Here is a 17,906-nt window from a genome sequence, read left to right on the forward strand (position 1 = left end):
TTGATTCTGTTCAGAAGCTCGACTTTTGTTCCCCAAGTCGAAAAAGAATTTCAAACCTATTCATGTAAAAGCAAGCAGAGTAAAGGAGCATGTGGTGTCATTGCTAAGAAGGCACAATCTTGAGCAGTTAGCACTGTCTGTAAACTTGGAGCCTTTTTTCGTGGTGAACATGCATAAGCCTGAAGCCCCTTTCTATACAATAGTCACAGAAAAGCACACTTTGCAGTTCAGTTGGCGGTGTCCTCATGTTTGGAGGAGCACCTCCAGTCCTTGCAATTCAATGACCCCTACTTAATTCCGAACTCGGAAGCACTGGTAAAGAATCCTGATCTGTTGAACCCGGAACAATCAAAGTGCTGAGCATTGATGTGTGAGATTTGTTCTACACGATCCCACACCACGAGTTCATGAAATCTATAAAACTGTATATCACTGAAGACGACGAAGTTGTTTTCATTCAAAAGTCGGGTGTGTCAGTGGACAGTTTCATGGAAATCTTGGAATTCTACCTGAAATCAACTGTTAGTAAGTGGCAAAGTGAATTTTACATTCAAGAACTAGGAATGTGTATTGGGTCAAAGGTATATTGTCCTGTCCATCTTTCATTCTTTTGTGCCATGTTTTGTTTGCGCTGATCTTTAACGATGAATTTTAACCAACTCGCCAAACTCGCAGTCCTTTGGTCAAGCTGAACAAAACTAAAGATAAGGTCCAACTGAAGCAACATTAAACTCGACATTAAAGGAAGTTGAAACTCAAGCAACGTTAAAAAGCCTGTCCAACTGAATTCTGATATGGTACTAGACCATTAAATTTTGTGCGTTTTCTAACAGCCTTAAACAATGAAATGTAAGAAACAGTATAAAACAAGTCTTGTAGATATTGTTTGTGCAGGCTGTGTTACATGAGACATGACAGCACAGAACAGTGATATGGTTAGGTGCACGCTGCAGTGAGGCACATCCTTTTGTTTTATTTAGAGGGGGGGGGCTAGACAATGATTAAAGGCTTTGCCAAAAGATGACAGAAAAGCACTGAGATTTCTCTCTACAGAACATGACATCATTGAATGCATACTAGCTCCACATGCTAGCTAGCGTTCAAGCAGAGCAATCCAGTCGAATGGATGGTGTGCACGGAGGAGTCTTTTGTTTGTGTGCAGTGTGGCGTGTTTGTTCAGTGGGGGTGACCAGGGGGTGTCGGTGGGGGCGGGGGGGGGCAGTGTATGTGCAGTGCAGCAACCCCGGCCACCGGGAGACAGTGGGCTTGCTGCGAGCGGTGATTGGCGGCCTCACGAGCTCCTCGGAGGTGGAGCTGCTGGAGGCAGGGGCACCCGTGCCGGCTGGCTGCGCGGTGACCACCGTCTCGGACAACTGCCAGGCGTACCTGCTGCTCCAGGGGGTGGTGGACCCGGCCAAGGAGACCGAGCGGCTGTCGCAGAAGCAGGAGAAGCTCGAGGCCCAGCTGGCCAAGCTGCGGGCTGCCATGGGGGTGGCCGAATACGAGGCCAAGGTGCCAGCGGAGGTGCGGGCCGCCAACGAGGACAAAGTGCGGCAGACGGAAGGGGAGCTGGAGAGGATCGTCCAGTCCATCTCCACACTCAAGTGCATCCACTGAGGCGTCTTGGCGTTTGGTACTATTTAAATAAAACAGGCTCTTTTTGCAAGCATGGGCCGCTGGTCGTGTTTGAGCCCCTTCTCGAACGACTTTTGGCGCCAAAGTAAGCGAGATGAAATGCTCAATAAAAGGTGCCAAATGTGCAAGTTGGTTGACATGTTCCAAATTGGAAGCACGTGTCCCCAATCTGTGCCAGAGGGGAACAGCATTTCCTTCAGTTTCTGCATAGGTGGTGGTGGTGGCAAACAGTGGTGCCAAACTTGCGTAACCACCAAAACTGCGTTACTGACCAGCATGCGCTTGTGGACAGTTGGACGGTTGAAGGGTCACATCCCAGGACTGCTGTTCTAAAAGGCATTATTGCACCCAAACTGCTTCCAAGGAGTGCTCAACGAGCCGCCCAGTGTGAGGCAACAATGGCTTTACACGGGGAGCCGAGCAGACGCACGTTTAGCTCTCTTCAGCTACATGGTGTGCTCCTGCTGTGTGTCACTGCTCAGTATTTCCTGCTGCTTTGTGGCGACGTGCCGTATGGGAAGTTTGCAACAGGCAATATGTGAATTTTGCCCCGATGTGCAGCATCACAGCAGTTGTGCTGTGCCATGAAGCATGCATTGTCATGTGCTTATGGTAATTTTCACTGTTTAGTTCCCCCGCACGGGGCACCTTATGCAATCGAGGTGTATGGTGAGTAGCGCCACCAGGGTCCCGAGCTCCACACGGGTGCCTACACCCGTAGGCATTTGGTCTTTGCAACACCACAGACCTGAGCACATGCGGGTTGGACACACCCGTGCCCCGGCTCTGCGTGGCTTAGCCGTGTCTGAGGAAAAGCTGGCTGAGCTAAAGCCAGGGTTGTTTTGGACCTTCACGGCCCCCTGGCAGCGGCAACATGCCACTTTGGCCCCTGCTTCTCGCAGACGGTGCCCCTGGTCTGACCCGCCCAGGAAGGAAGGGCCTTTTCCTCTCTGTTTTTCTCTTTCCTATTTCGTTTCCTAACCCTGTCCTGTCATCTCCTTCCATATTTTTATGTTTTTCCAGGCGGCAAGGGTTAATCCTGTGCAGGGACGTCACTCTCGATTCCAAGCATAGGATTATAGTGGCAGGGTACGGATAGTGTGGTTCAAAGTTGCATTCCTTCGTTGGGCTCAGTGGTGGGCGGCTGGCCTTGCTTCCGAATGCACACCATGCATTTATGGTTTCTTTTTTCACTCCATCAAGAAACTGATCGGTCCCTGAAACAGGGCCGGACCAAAGTAATTGGCATCAATCCGGCTCTACCAGTTGTAACTTTCAGTTGAAACCTTGGGATACATTCAGAAGAAAATGCACCTCTAGCAAAAAAGTCTGTGTTCTTCATTGCAAATTGCTTTGAGAGCATAGTCTGGAAAGATACCATCCAAAGAAATTCCCCTCAAGCGACGTTCTAGTAGAAGTACAAAGAAAAAACCAAAGCGAAAACTTGAAGGACACCCTGGCTCAACTAAGAGCGACAGCCGCACCACATCGAAGCCTAAAGACAACCCAAGGTATCATCTCTAAATTGGGGTTACTGCATGAAAGAAGATCTCGAAGGACTAAAAGACAAAGCTGTGCGGAGAATAACCATGCGTTGGGCAGGCGAGGAAATTCAAACAAAGCATATTGTTCTGACTTTAAATCGTCCAACACTTCCTGAATCTGTTCATGCGGCGTTTATTGCCTGTTCCTTGCATTCGTACATACCTAAACCACGAAGGTGCCTCAGGTGCCAGAAGTACAGTTGAACCCCTTTATAAGAGACACGTACCAGGGAGCAGTTTCTGTCTCTTATACGAGATGTCTCTTATAAGCAGGGTACCATGTTTTCACTTACTAATCAGACCCTAGTTCAATGTGGGCACCCTATGACTAAAACAAGCTCAAAAGAATGCTACAGCATGTTTCAAAAGATTCATTCTAATTTATGTTTGGCCCCCAGAATTTATGAAACAGTTCTGAATCTTTGTTTGCTTCATGACTGTATTTACACTGTATATTTTACAACCGATTCTGCAAGCTTTTTTTTCTTTCCTCGTTTGTGGAAGATGAATCGTGCATGTTGAGTTCACAAGCCTAATGAATAGGCGGAGCGCACAGCTTCTTCCGCTGTGTGCTCAGGCTATTCATTATGCTTGCAGGACTCAACATCTGCGATGCTTTTTGATTGGGAGCTATACCAGTGGGAGAACCCGCATGTGCGATCGCGCTCCATCCAATGGATGGCAGTAAGCTTCAACCACTTCTGCAAGTTGCATTTCCATTGGCAGGGCTTCTCATCGTCATTTCATAGCTGACTGAACCACTGTGTGTTTGCTGAAGTGATAATAAATAGCGACTGCAGGCGTCTGTCGTCCACCTGTGCTTCCAGGATGGAAGCAACTGCAATTAGTGACTGGTGGCACTGTGTCTGAAGTTAAAATGTCTATTACAAGTGAGATTATTGATTAAAGTTCAAGGATGACTTGTCCCTTATAACCAATCTTCTACATCCGATGTCTGTTATAAAAGAGGTCGATTTAATGGGAAAGATAGGGCAGCCAACCATGTGGGTCAATAGTGTCTCTTATACCCATTTGTCTCTTACATCAGTGTCTCTTATAACGAGGTTCAGCTGTATATGGTAGTCTGTTGTGCCGTGGCTGACCCATTTGTGCTCACTGCACAAAGACTGACCACACCAGTGGTGATTGCAACAAGTGAAATGCCTAAACTGCAGGGGACCACACCCTGCCTTCATGTAGATGTCCAGCATTCAAGAAAGGAAAAGGAAATCATTCAGCTGAAAGTTATGGAGAACCTTACGTTCTCACAAGCACGCCTGAAGCATGCCTTGCTATTAGGCAAATGTTCCGCAGACTCAGACTCGGAAGTGGCGGAGTGCTGCTCACCTGGCGCCAGCAACATTAAAAAGTTTTTCTAAACAAATAAAAAGCCATCTGCAGCATGAAGACAGTTTTCTCCTTGGAATAAGTCCTAGAATAAGCACTAAAAGCACTGGTTAACCCCCTTCTAAAGAATGACTACTGCAAATAGCACTTGCCAGCACAGCATAAAACGAACATTTACTAGTCTGCATAACACAAACTGAAACAGTGCCGAAAAGCGCACGCAATGAAAAGGTAAATGAGTAACTGGACAAGTCAAATACGGATGACAGCCACTGCAGCTAAGCAAATGAGCTTCATTCATGCGCACTCTCTACCCCCTTGGGTTACCCCGAATAACAAGGGCATGGAAAAAGACTGCCCACTTGCGTTAGAGCAAACAGCAGTGTGGTCAGTTTTCCCTGCTTCGTCATTTAACGTTAAGGTACGTCCTTGCGGCGCCGCGCGCGCAGAAACGCGCCGCAAAACGCCGTTTCGCGGTAAGATTGCCCTGCCGCGCAAGGATTGGCACGGCCGCTGGATGAGAGCGTACGCAAGGTGCGGCTTGCCGCGTCGCGCGAGGGCGTGAGTGGCGGTGTTTACGTTTGCCGCCGCTTGACTCCCTCATGGCGCACTAGCGTTCGGGTACTGGTTTCGGGACGGAGCGGGGCGGTCCCCGTAGGCAAGCACTTGCGCCGACTGAGAGACAGCCAGCGCATGGGTTTTAAAAGATGATGTTGTCATTCTTGGGCTACTCAACCGCGAAAACTGTCTGTCCGTATGTATGTATGTCTGCCAGTCTGTCGCTCGATCCAACCGCCCGGCCGTAACTGAAGCAGCCAGAAGTTAAAATAATTCTTGAATGAGATATAGGCAATACATTTTCAATCTAACAAATCTAAAAATATGCCCCATATTCGACAACTTTGTTAGAAAAAGATAATATTCAACAAAAAGATAATAACCACCGGTTTGCTTTGTCTAAACGCAGTGTCTAGAGTTACGTCCGACGGAACCCAAAATTAAAAACTAGAGTTACGTCCGAAGGAACTTTAAGCCTGTTTCTAGAGTTACGTCCGATGGAACTCAGAATTTAAAACTGGAGTTACGTCCGACGGAACTTTAAGCCAGTTTCTAGAGTTACGTCGACGTAACCCAAAATTGAAAACTAAAGTTACGTCCAACAAGAGTCCTGGTCCGACGGGACTTATGCACTTGAATTACGTCCAGCGTAACGTAAAGCACACACAAAAAAAAAATTTACAACTAACAGCACCAAATACCGTGACGCTCTATATGTGTAATCCGTACGCAACATTGAGGTTCCTCGATTATCAGTCCCGGATCATCCGCGGACTGCCCGAGACGCGATCCGGTGCTCGATTTTCCCATGTATTCCTATGGGACTCCCTGTCCGAACGCAGTCGTCGGACTACCCGCGTGTCCAGGACTGGTAAATCGAGTGGGCCAATTATTGAAATGGTCGCTTGTACATACGATACATGACTTCAAATTTGAAAACACAAATGTTGCTGCTTTACGGCCAAACCGGTTCGTTATCATAGTAAATCATAGGTAACATGCTCGACAGCGCCGGTTCCCCGTCGGCGATGCATCCCCTTTTTCTGAAGAGATGATGGACGCTGCTTCAGTGCCCCTAAAGCAGCCGGCCTCTCTTTATTCAGAGGAAACCTGTTCTAATGCAGAGAAGAGGCAGGCCCCTGACCTTGCAGAAGTTGCAGGGGGAGTTCCGGAAGCTAGCATTGACCGGCCCACCCCACGGAGGCAGTCTCAGCGGTCATCAAAAACTAGGGTGACTCCTTCTTTCGGTGAGGGGAGCGAATAGCTGATTCCTATGGCCAACTTTGCAGCAGTACACGTCGCCTCACTTAATGTAAGGGGATTAAGACAGAGACGCAGGCAGTATCAGCTTCTGCAGCTTTTTCAGAGAAATTCTATAACTATTGCGGCCATTCAGGAGACCAAGCTAAGTACAGATGAGGACACGCAGGCAACTCTCCAGCCCTTTTTATCTGAATGCAGTGTTTGCGTTAGCCACTCTGTTGGCATATCAGGGGGGTGTATGCTATTGGTTAGTAAAAACCTTGGTGCGACTGTCCTTGCTTGCAAAGTGGATGATGTGGGGTGGTTTGTCTGCTGCGACGTTGACATATCGGGAACTGAATGGCGCATTATTTGTTTGTATGCCCCGAACAAATTGACTGAGAGGAGGAGTTCTTCCTCTCCTTGGCTCAATTTTTGTGCACCGAGATAAGTGTGCTACTGCTAGGTGATTTTAATTGTGTACGTACTCGGGAGGATCGTTCGGCAGGTAACTGGTGCTATGATTCCAGTGCCGCGGTTCTCAGTGACCTGATTAGTGAATACGGCCTAGTTGACATGGGAAGCGCTATAGGGAGCACTGTACACTTTACGCATTTTCATCGTTTTTCTAGTGCCCGTCTGGACCGAATTTATGTTTCAAAGGGAAAGTGCTCCATTGTGCGTGATTATGTTGTTAGGCCAATATTTTTCACTGATCATTGCATGGTCTTTGCACGGATCGGTCCACGGGGCTGGCGCGCTCTTCCCATCCCTTGGGAACTGTGGAAACTGAACAATAGTATACTCTGGGACGGACTTTTTCAACACACAGTAGCAGCTTGCTTAAACGATACATTCGAACTTTCAAGCCTTAGTATTTTCCAAAAATGGGACCTTTTTAAACAAGAAATCAAAAACGTAGCTACAGAGGCGTCGGCTCGGTCATCTTAACATGCGTGAACTCCGCAGTTCCTTGATGCAATTACGTGAGGCTGAAAGAGCTGAGGCCGGGACATTTTTTGATGAAATATGCAATGTTAATAAAGCTCAAATGCAGCAGCATATGAAGGAAAAATATCGGGGAGCTCTTGTTCGATCAAGAACGCATAGGTTTTTGCAGGAGCCGCCAACACGACGCGCATTTGGAGATAAAAAGCAGTCAGCACTAGAAAAAGTTAAAAACGAAATTGAGTATGGGGGCCAAAGCTACTCTGATAGCCGCAGTATACTTGGAGCATTTTGTGCCCATTATGAAAAGCTGTTTAATGGCAACACGGGTACCTGTAGTACGCCTGATTTTAATGTATTCCTCCAGACTTTTCCTAAGCTCGGTGATGATGAGCGGGCTCTTGCAGAAGGACCAATTACGCTTGAAGAAGTGAAAATTGCCATTTCAGACCTGCAAACCCATAAGTCACCTGGACCTGATGGCCTCACTTCGGAGTTCTACCAAAAATTCTCGAGTGTTCTGGCACATGCCTTACATGAAGTATTTACAAATGCCTATGAACTTGATGTTCTGCCTCCTACATTTTACCAAGGTTATACTATACTAATCCTGAAAAGTGACAATGTAGAAAAGTTGAAAAGCGGGGATGGCTACAGGCCGATATCTCTGTGTAACATTGATTACAAGATATTCGCGAAGGTGCTGGCACGCAGGCTACAGATTGTAATCACAAGTCTGATAGGTTCGCACCAGACTTGCGGTATTTGGGGGCGGAGCATTCAGACCAACATCCATATTGCTCGTTCAGTACTGGAGTGCGTATCCTATGGTGCTGGGCAGGTTGCGCTCCTTCAAATTGATCTTGCTAAAGCATTTGACAGGGTTAGCCACCCTTTCCTTATTGCTGTTCTGGAGTCAGCTGGGCTTGGGCCCGGGAAGCCTTGTATAAAGGCATAACTCTCTGTAACGAAAGCTGTACGACCCGGTTGATTATAAATCGCGAACTCTCTAGACCTATTCCCATTAGTTCTTCCGTGCAGTAAGGTTGCCCGTTGTCACTCCTTTTATTCGGTTTTAAATGCAGAGCATTTCTTTTAACTCATGATGTCACCCGTTCTAGGCGTCCGTAGTAGTCCGCATCGCTCGCCTCGACATGCCCGGCTCAGACGTTTCGCTATCGGCGCGATCAACATTCGATAGCGCGCCCAGGCACGTTTCAAGGACACTCTCTCTCCTCTCTTGGACTCGACGTGCGCCGAGGCTGCCAATTTTACTGCTGACGAGTGCTCTCTCGTCAGCAGTTGCCACAAGTGCAACAACATTAACGTAACGCAAACTACTTAACGTCGTGCGCCCTGTTGCGGGTCGTTGCGACCGCAGTCTGCTGGTAGCGGGGCCGGTCGCCGTCGCTCCGTCGAGCCAGGACTAGGGGAGAGCTTAGAGCAAACTCAACAGGTTTATTTACATTTTTACAGAGAGTTGTCGAGATGAAGACAGAAGACTGCTCTTGGCGGGCCGCAGCACGCCCTTTTTGTTGACCCCCGATCCCTAGTTCCCTAGGTTAGGGATCCCCATACAAAACAATGCGGACCAATGGTGATGTGTACGTTCCTCGCTGTGAAGCACCGCCCTCGGGTAGGGACACGCCTTTCAGGTATGTCGGCAGATGCACAGCACACGCACACACACACACCCTTGCCACTCGTCAGGACCCGCGCGGGCGCCGCGTATTCTTTTGGTGTCTGCCGCGCGCTGCGTTCCCAGGGAGCCTAACAGCACAGATTAACAAGGTTCGTGGAATCACTCCGGGAAGGGTTAATGGCTTGACCATTGCCACTGCCTTCTTCGCTGTGCTGCCGCCGCCACGGGGTCCCATTGTCCGGTCGTCGCCGTCTGGGCTTTCACGCGCACACGCGTTCAGTTGCTCAGGCCGGGGGAATACCGGCGGCTCCTTAATCCCTTTTGGGGCAACAACACTCAACGCCGCTCAAAAGCCGCTGTCAATCAGTGGCCGCCGCGGCGTCGTGTCGGCCTCCTTTTGTTTCCGTCCACAAGCGGTGGGGTGGTCGACCGGCGGGCGACTGACCCTCGCAAACATGGCGCCAGTGAGTCATAACAGCTCCTCCGCCGACGGGAAGATCTCGGACGTCGTGTAGTCTCAGCTGCTCGACGGGAGAGATCACAGTAGCAGCATTCGTTCAGCACCATTGAAACCACAAAGACCAACCTCCCGAACCAGCAAGCGCCGGCAATGAGTTTTCGGCAACCAGGCTGCTCTTTCAAAGGTGTTACAATGCACCTACGCTTTGCAATTTTTTCATATGGCAACCACACTAATACTCTTGCTCACAGCTAAAAGCTTAGACTGAGTTACTCAAAACACTACTCAAAATCACTACAGAAAAACGTTCCTCAACTGAAAACAATAGAAAGCAAAAGCGACAAAGCTAAAAGGCTCTGCTTAATGGGTCAACATTGGCGTTGGCGGAACCCTTCTTATACTTCACAGTGAAGTTAAGCTCCTGAAGCGCAAGGCTCCAGCGTAGTAGTCGTGGATTCTTTCCCGACATTTGCGACAGCCACGTCAGTGGGCAGTGGTCAGTGACGAAGACAAAAGAAGTTCCATAGAGGTAGCAGGCCAATTTTTGGGTGGCCCACACAATGCAGGGACGTTCTTTTTCTGACGCACTGTACGCCTTCTCGCGAACCGAGAGTTTCCTGCTGGCGTACAGCACCGGGTTCTCGTTCCCGTTCTCATCCTCCTGGCAGAGTATACTACTCCTAAGCCTCTGTTGCGGGCATCGCATTGCACAGTAAAGGGACGATCATAGTTCGGTGCCTGCCGTACGGGCGAGTTTACAAGAGCCGTTTTGAGGCCTTGGAAAGCACCCTCCATTTCTGGTTGCGGGAATTCGCTAACCGCCTCTACTTTCAACTCGTCAGGTCGCCTCCTGCCCTGCCCTACCACGTGCCCTAGGTACCGTACTTCGGCGCGAGCTAGCTGGCAGATAGCCGGCTTCGCTGTCAGTCCAGCGTGTGTCAAACGTTTAAGGACATCGCTAAGATGGTACAGGTGGTCTTCCCATCCCTAGTAGCACAAATTGTTGCCGCAACGTTTCTGCCGTGTTGCCAATGTTGTGTAACGTTAGGCAACGTTACACAACGTGGTGACAATGTTGCCGAATGTGGGCCAACATTGGACACATTCAGCAACATTCCCGCAACGTTTACAAACAACGTATAGGCAACGTTGCCCGTATGCACATTTTTCACGTTGCAGCAATGTTGCCAAATGTGGGCCAACGTTGGAGACATTCAACAACATGCACGCAACGTTTACAAACAACGTATAGGCAATGTTGCCCGTATGCACGTTTTTTCACGTTACAGCAATGTTGCCAAATGTGGGCCAACTTTGGAGACATTCAACAACATGCACGCAACGTTTACAAACAACGGATGCGCAACGTTGCCCGTATGCACAGTTTTTCACGTTTCAGCAATGTTGCCAAATGTGGGCCAACGTTGGATTCATTCAAAAACATTCATGCAACGTTTACAAACAACGGATGGGCAACGTTGCCCGTATGCACGTGTTTTCACGTTCCAGCAATGTTGCCAAATGTGGGCCAACGTAAAATCAGTGTTGGACGCATCCAACAACATTCACGCAACGTTTAACGCATAGGCAATGTTGCCCACATGCACATTTTCTTGCGTTGCAGCAATGTTGCCAAATGTGGGCCAACGTTGGATACATTCATGTAACGTTTAAAAACAACGCATGAGAAACTGCCATTTACACGCTTTTTTCGCGCTGCAGCAATGTTGCCGAATGTTGGCAAATGTCATATTTATGATGATAAACGATTTCACGTGGAGTTACATAAGCTGCCTAAAAATTCAAATGATCCCGTACAGCACACTTGAATGTTTGCGATATAGTTACAGGATACGTTAATTTCGGGAGTGTGGTTAAAAGTGATCAACGCGTACGTACAGTTTCTACATATTTAGCAATGCTCACGAAAAACCTTCAAATTAACATTGTCTGTGTACATGTTTATCTAGGTTGCCGCAATATTGAGGAATGTTGAATGTATAGCAGCTTTCCATTTATTTATTATGTGAAACACCACACTAACCCATGTTTTGGAGAAATTACGTCGCCTATAAAAGTTCAAATGGTTATGCCCAATGGACGTCTTAGCCATAGTTCACTGCAACGTTTTTAGATTAGGTTGGTTTAGAAAATGTTGGTTAACTGTACCATTGCCTCGTGTACTTTAATTACTGTACTTTAGCTGCATATAATACGGCACTTACACGCACACGCACGCACATACATGAAATCCCCATCGTCAGCCTGTCTACTGCAGGACGAGGGCCTCACCCATGCAGGAAAGAAAAGTATTCTTTCCTCCTTGCACGGCACTTGCTTCGCGACATCTCCGCGACCCCGACCTGCCCCGACATACAACCTCCCCCCGCCCCCCCCCCCCTCCCTCCTCGCCCGCTCCATCGCAAGGGGAAAAAACGTGGCCGAGCTTTCTCTTCTCGCGCAAACCCTGCCGCAGCCCAAAACGAAGAATCTGACGCCCCCGCGCCGGCTCCCTCCTTCGCCCTGAGCACGGCTTTTGAAGCTCCTTTCGTGGCGGCCGAGCTCGTGCGGGTCATTCAAAATGCAAAAAGGAAAAGTGCGCCCGTAGCCGAGAGGCAGCACTCGCGCCTTCTTGACTTTGCAACTTCCACTTGTCTTCCGGTACCCTCCCGGCTCAATTTGGCCTCCAACTTGTCCCTCCCATCCTATAAAGAACAAATCTCCCATGCTTTTCTTCTCTTTTCGTCCTATTTCATTCACGAGCGTTGCCTCCTAAATTCTCGAATCCATGGCGCTCGCACGCCTGGAATTACAAGTATGCACGAATCTGCAACTTGAACCCTGGGCCGCAGACGGGTTTTCCTCGCCAGCGCAGTGCCATTGGATTCAATTGCCGACAAAAACCGTGGCCTTTGTCGTCCTTTTAAACATTCGCAAAGCCTTCGACCGCTTACGCCACGAGGCTATTCACGATGCAGTAAAACGCTGCAAAATTACTCGGCCGTCACCCTCATCTCCCCCGACGTTACAAGACTGGACGAGGCCCGCCACTCCATCGCGCAAGAACCAAACAAGCAATACCCATACGTGGGTTGCATCATGCAATGCACCCGCTCGCATCCCAAGCATGAAATTTGGGTGACAAGAATCCTGCCTACTCAGCAGGCTGCGTAACTGGCTCCGTACTGCAGCCTCCGTACCAGTGCTCACCTGCAACTGAATGAGAAAATCAACAGTCCCACTTGTTCTTCATCCACATAAATCAAGCAGCCTAAAATATAGAATCCAATTCGCGAATCAAACAAAGGCAATCCAGATTTCGCTCAAATTCCAAATCAAATAACTACCCGCTCTTCATTTAAAATATGAGTTAGAAACAGGCCAGAAAATATTTTGGAGCTGGAAAGACGGGGATGAGGGGAGATTTGAACTAAGACACACTTTGTGTGGCTGGGGCCCCAATATGTACACCACGCTATGAATGCGAATTCTCAGTGTAAGGAAAAATGTAAATTTGTGGACGTCCTAGTGATATCGCGTAATGATGTTATAACACACTTGCAGTGATATCGCATGGATGTCCACAAGCAGATGATCTTGGGTGAAACATATTGTATGGACATCACATGAATGTCCTGAAATGACATTGGATATTGTGACCATTTGTGGATATCCTATGGACTTTCGTGGTTTGCTGGGTTCAGAGGCAGACCGCAAAAATCCTACATCGATGTGTGATCATTTAGAAACACAGCTCTCGAAAAACTGCAGAAATGCATGTGGAGAAGTGTCACGCTGAGCGTGTAGATTCCCCCATGAAATCTTAAAGGAACCGTGAACGTTTGAACGTTTCTCAAAACGAAAGAAACGCGTGGTGCCGGTCCGACGGATGGCGTAGCCAAACTCGGCGGCAGATCCGTTTATTTTAGTCCCTCATTTGTTGGATGATCACACAATATTATCTTAGAGTGGATGCAGCCTCGAATAAAATAATACCGCCATTCCGCGCATCGTGCGTTACAAGCCAGGTGCTGCACCGTTCTAAAAGACGGTCATTTTTTTCAAGATGGCCGCCGGCTGTTCCATGAATGAAATTCGTTTTTATTTCATTTTTTAGTAAGCGGGTAAATCTCATCGCCGTTCTTGGTGTTAATGAAAATATACCACAAATATGGCACCTTCGATTGAAGGTTGAGCGCGAACAAAATATTTTTTTGTTCAGGAAAAACTTACAAAAACACTCATTTATTGCTGTATCATTTTGTAAAGCTAAAAAAATACACTAACAGGCTTCGTTTACGTTGGAGAACAGAATTTTAACAGGTCAGGCAGGCAGATTCCCGATCATAGCCAATACTTTCTAGCCTCACTAAGTTATCAGTGTCGTGCGTGAGCTCGCGTCATCCGCAAATTCCCCCGCAATGATCGTGTTGGCAGTGGCATTTCTTTGTGTTGCACATGGGCCCGCGGCGATTTCCTCCACGTGTAAGAAATCGAACTTCTATTATTAGTCACGCAGGCGTAATTATTATAATCATCGAAAAACTACGTCCAATAAATATAAATACAGTAGTCACTCGTTATAACGAAATCGCTTTATTCGAAATATCGCTTCATTCGAAATTTATTCTGGTCCCAACCCAAACGGATGCATTTTAGGCCGCATTACTCGAAGCGCCAGAAGAGCTTGACCCGCTTAGAGCGAATTAAGTGGCGAGCGGAGGCGTCGCCGTGCCGCGGTGACCCAGTGGCGAGTCAGGCTGTCAACATGGCAGGTCAACACAAGCTGGTACTTCGCCGGCGGTTTGCTCGATTCGGGTGATCCCCATTTTGGGCAAACGGTCCAAATGCGTGGTAGGGTCATTGAACTTCGTCGCAACATATTGGTCAAGGGCGTGGACACGACGGTGCGCGAACACTGGCAATCGAACCGTAGAATTGGCAGTGTCGCCGACAACGAGGCGCCGAAGAACTCTTGTGTTGCAAACTTCACGGCTGCACAACTCGGGAAAACAATTCCCAGTGATCATGCAATGCCCCTAATGCGAAACCGATCAGTTTTCATGATTGTGCTTTGTACGCCCAATTAGCGGTTAATCTTTTTATTATTACTATTTATTTATTTTTTGAGCTCAACAAACAACCTCCGTCTCGAGCCACGGCATCTGCGGTGCTTTTCAGCGCAAAACTCTCGTATAGCGTTTCGTGACGCCCGCACGCCCCCCTATAAAAGGGGCACTGCCGCTGCCAATTTTTGTGGGCGGCGACCATAGCCTCCTGCATTGCTTGGTCAAATGGTCAAATTGTAGCAGGGGTTGCTCTCGCCCGGCAAGAACATGAAACAGTCACCACAGCTTATTCTGAATAACGTTTTGCTTCAGTGAATACATGGTTTGATTCCTCGCAGCTGTGGCGTATACTAAGCTAAACTGGTTTACCTTTTCTCGAGTGGTTGCTTATATCAATATACCGCTTATAACGAAATTTTTCGCCGTCTTGCTGACTTCGCTATAACGAGGGATTACTGTATCTGTATTCTACATGTTTCCTCTTAGTTTTACGGAATAGCAAGCTCAGTTTAAGCCAATCTTTGCAGCGCGTTATTTGTTTTCATCAGTAAACATGCAATAACAAGAAGATTGTGTTCCCCCTCGCCCCCTACTTGTTGCTTATCCCTGCTCCATTTATATGTCCCATTTGAACTTCAGCCTTCGTAATATCGCTCAAAAACAGTCACTTTCAAAAGCAATCATGACTTTTCTATACTCGTCGTGCTAGTCGCACTTTTCTTATGGAGTTGATGAACAAATTTTTACTTTTTTACGGTGAGGTGCCCACAATAATTTGAAGATATGACTCAACAACGAAGCACCTTATTTCTATACCCGTTTTTTTTTATTCACTTTTCCTAAAGGTATATACGCATACGACGTATACACGCAAAAATTTCTTGGCGGCGTGCATCTGACACATGAGTTTCTTGAGGACAGATTGGACTTACAATAACTCTAAGCGGCCGCTTTTGTTGGCTATGGACGCGTTTCCGTGAAGTCCAGTCCCCGCGAAATTTGTGAACGTGTGCAATGAAGCGTCGCTGTGCCACACCCAGTAGCGGTCCCAGAGATTGGTTTTGGGGGGGGGGGGGGGGGGGGGCGATTTTTTTTTTTTTTGGGGGGGGGGGGGGGGGCGGGCGAGGCGAATAAAGAATCGCTCTTCTCCTTGCGCCAATTCTGCGGAGGTGGTGATAACCATGGAGGCGTGTGCGCGTATGCAGTGCAACCCGCTGGGATTTAATTTCGCGCAAGTGTAATGCTTAAAAAAAACTAAAAATAAGAAACTGAGGACCTCTTTGGGGGGGAGGGCGACCGCCCCCTTCGCCCCCCCCCTTGGGACCGCCACTGGCCACACCTAGTAAAGAGCCAATCAATTAGGCACGACAGTCACGCTCTGAAAAATCAATACCTGCAGTGTAAATCAACTTAGATCCGTGTAAATGACACCCAAATAATGACGTGTTTTAAGCAGAATTTCACTGATGTACGAAACCAACTTTTCCATTTTGCGAATGCGCTCTTATTGGAACATCCGTGCGCTCAACGGTTCGCACCAGCCCCTGCAGGCCGTGTCGCTCATGCAATTGGTATACCGATTGTCGCATCTTATAGTGTGATTTAGTTATTCTAGAAACCCACCACAGTGGCTGTTGTGCTATAGCGCTGAGTCCAAGGATTGAGCCCGAGGACGCGGGCTCGATTGCAGGCCGCGGCAGCCGCTTTTTTTTTTTTTGTGTGTGTGTGTGTGTGTGTGTGTGTGTGTGTGTGTGTGTGTGTGTGTGTGCGCGCGTGTGTGCGTGTGCGTGTGCGTGTGCGCGTGTGTGTGTGTGTGTGTGTGTGTGTGTGTGGAGGCGAGAAGCGGAAATGCCCGTGTGTTCGGGATTTCGGTGCACGTTAATTAAACTTAAAGAGCAAAACACAGCTGCTGAGCACCGATAAAGCCGCGCAGCTTTCACCCTCAACTGTGCGTTGTCACGTATGGCCAACTATCGGGCTGTTTTCGTGAGTCTTTTACAAATGCCACTCGGGTGCGTTTTTGTCCATGTGCATGCCGCATATATCCAGGAAACTGACCAAATGCACAGCGCCTGCTAATTAACCCAACGCGCGCGTGAAACGGACGGCGCAGCATTTCGACGTCGTGAGGCACGAATGAGAACTTGGGTTTCATTGCCGTGTGTTATCTTGCAATCATTATTTGCTGAATAAATAAACAAACTGGAATTTCAACAAGAAAATATCTTTTTATGCCATCGTCAAATGGTATCTACTCCGACTTGGCTTCATTTACGTTCCATAGCCGCTCACTTCACCATGACATCATACCGAAATTTAACGCGGCCTCTTTACAATGGAGATGTGTTCTTTTGGGAAACGTGCACCATATGGAAAGACAAAGTGATCGGGTATACGCCGTGTTTTTCATTCGACGTGTTGGCCGTATCTTTAAGAAGTTCGCGCACATTTCTTTCATAACTGCCTGAAAACAGCATCCAGAAATGACTTCCCAACTTTCCTTTCCTATTGTTAAAACATTGCGCGCCTTCCTTTGGTAGTAAACGGTTGCATTATAAAAAGGTAATCGTGCATCGACAAGGAAAATTTCCAGTTCCATTTTGCTAAGTTTTCACAAGCGACTCGCACTGTTAACTTTCTCTCTTAAAGGAGTACTGACACCAAATTTTTGCTTCATGTTTTTATTCGTTAGGTGTAATAGGTGTAATATTTGGTAAATGTTGCCGTGAATGGGTATTCTAGCGATTGCGCGATTACAATGGCGACCTTCGGAAGCCTATTTATGGCCCCTTTAAAGCATGCATGGCCGGGTTGTTTTATGTTGCCGCCTGTATATCCTTAAACAAAAATAATCTAGATAGAAGGCTCAAACATTGCCTTGTTGCTGGATCCTCATAATTGCTCGAAAAAATTAATTTACTGGAGAAATTTTATATGCAAGCTATATAAATTTCTGTGCATCATATGGGTGTGCGAGCCGTATACATGTCGCCAGCTAATTACAATCGTGTGTTTTCCCTTCATATATACATTGCCGCAGTAATTACGGTTGATTTATGAAATAGATTAAAGCCCAAAGTTAATGTACTTTAAATTGCCCCCTTCTTGTGACATTTAGTCACTGTTATAGCCCCTCTGATCAGCGAACGTTCCAACTAGTCCACACCTTGCACCTTTGTTTGAAATAGACAACATGAAGTGGGCTGTTTTATATTTCAACTTCCCCATAGACATTTCACCTACCTCGAGTGCCAAAGTCAGAGCACCATGATATTGTAACATATATGAAACAATAAAACAAAACAAAGACCTAACCCTGGTGTGACACCCATTTTCCAGGAGATACTGCCTGTACGAAAGCTCATTGGCCTATTTCAAGGATCTTTTCTCATTATACAAACGAACCTTCCAAGTAACCTGAAAATTTTTGCTCTTGTACCCTTCCAATAGCATTGCACACA

The 17,906-nt window shown here is 47.5% G+C and overlaps 1 protein-coding gene across 1 annotated transcript in view; it reads left to right on the forward strand.

Annotated features, from left to right (window-relative positions):
- The window catches only part of LOC144177168 (valine--tRNA ligase-like), a 93,273-nt gene extending 91,591 nt beyond the window's left edge, over window positions 1-1,682 (forward strand). Inside the window, exon 23 of the mRNA XM_077705252.1 lies at window positions 1,223-1,682. Coding sequence (XP_077561378.1) covers window positions 1,223-1,617 — 395 coding nt within the window. The 3' untranslated portion in view covers window positions 1,618-1,682. The remainder of the gene's footprint in view (window positions 1-1,222) is intronic.
- The last annotated feature ends 16,224 nt before the right edge of the window (window positions 1,683-17,906 follow it).

This window comes from Haemaphysalis longicornis, unplaced genomic scaffold (assembly GCF_048455015.1).
Source record: "Haemaphysalis longicornis isolate Haplotype H1 unplaced genomic scaffold, Haemaphysalis longicornis Haplotype H1 scaffold_1, whole genome shotgun sequence".
Classification (NCBI taxonomy): Eukaryota; Metazoa; Arthropoda; class Arachnida; order Ixodida; family Ixodidae; genus Haemaphysalis; species Haemaphysalis longicornis.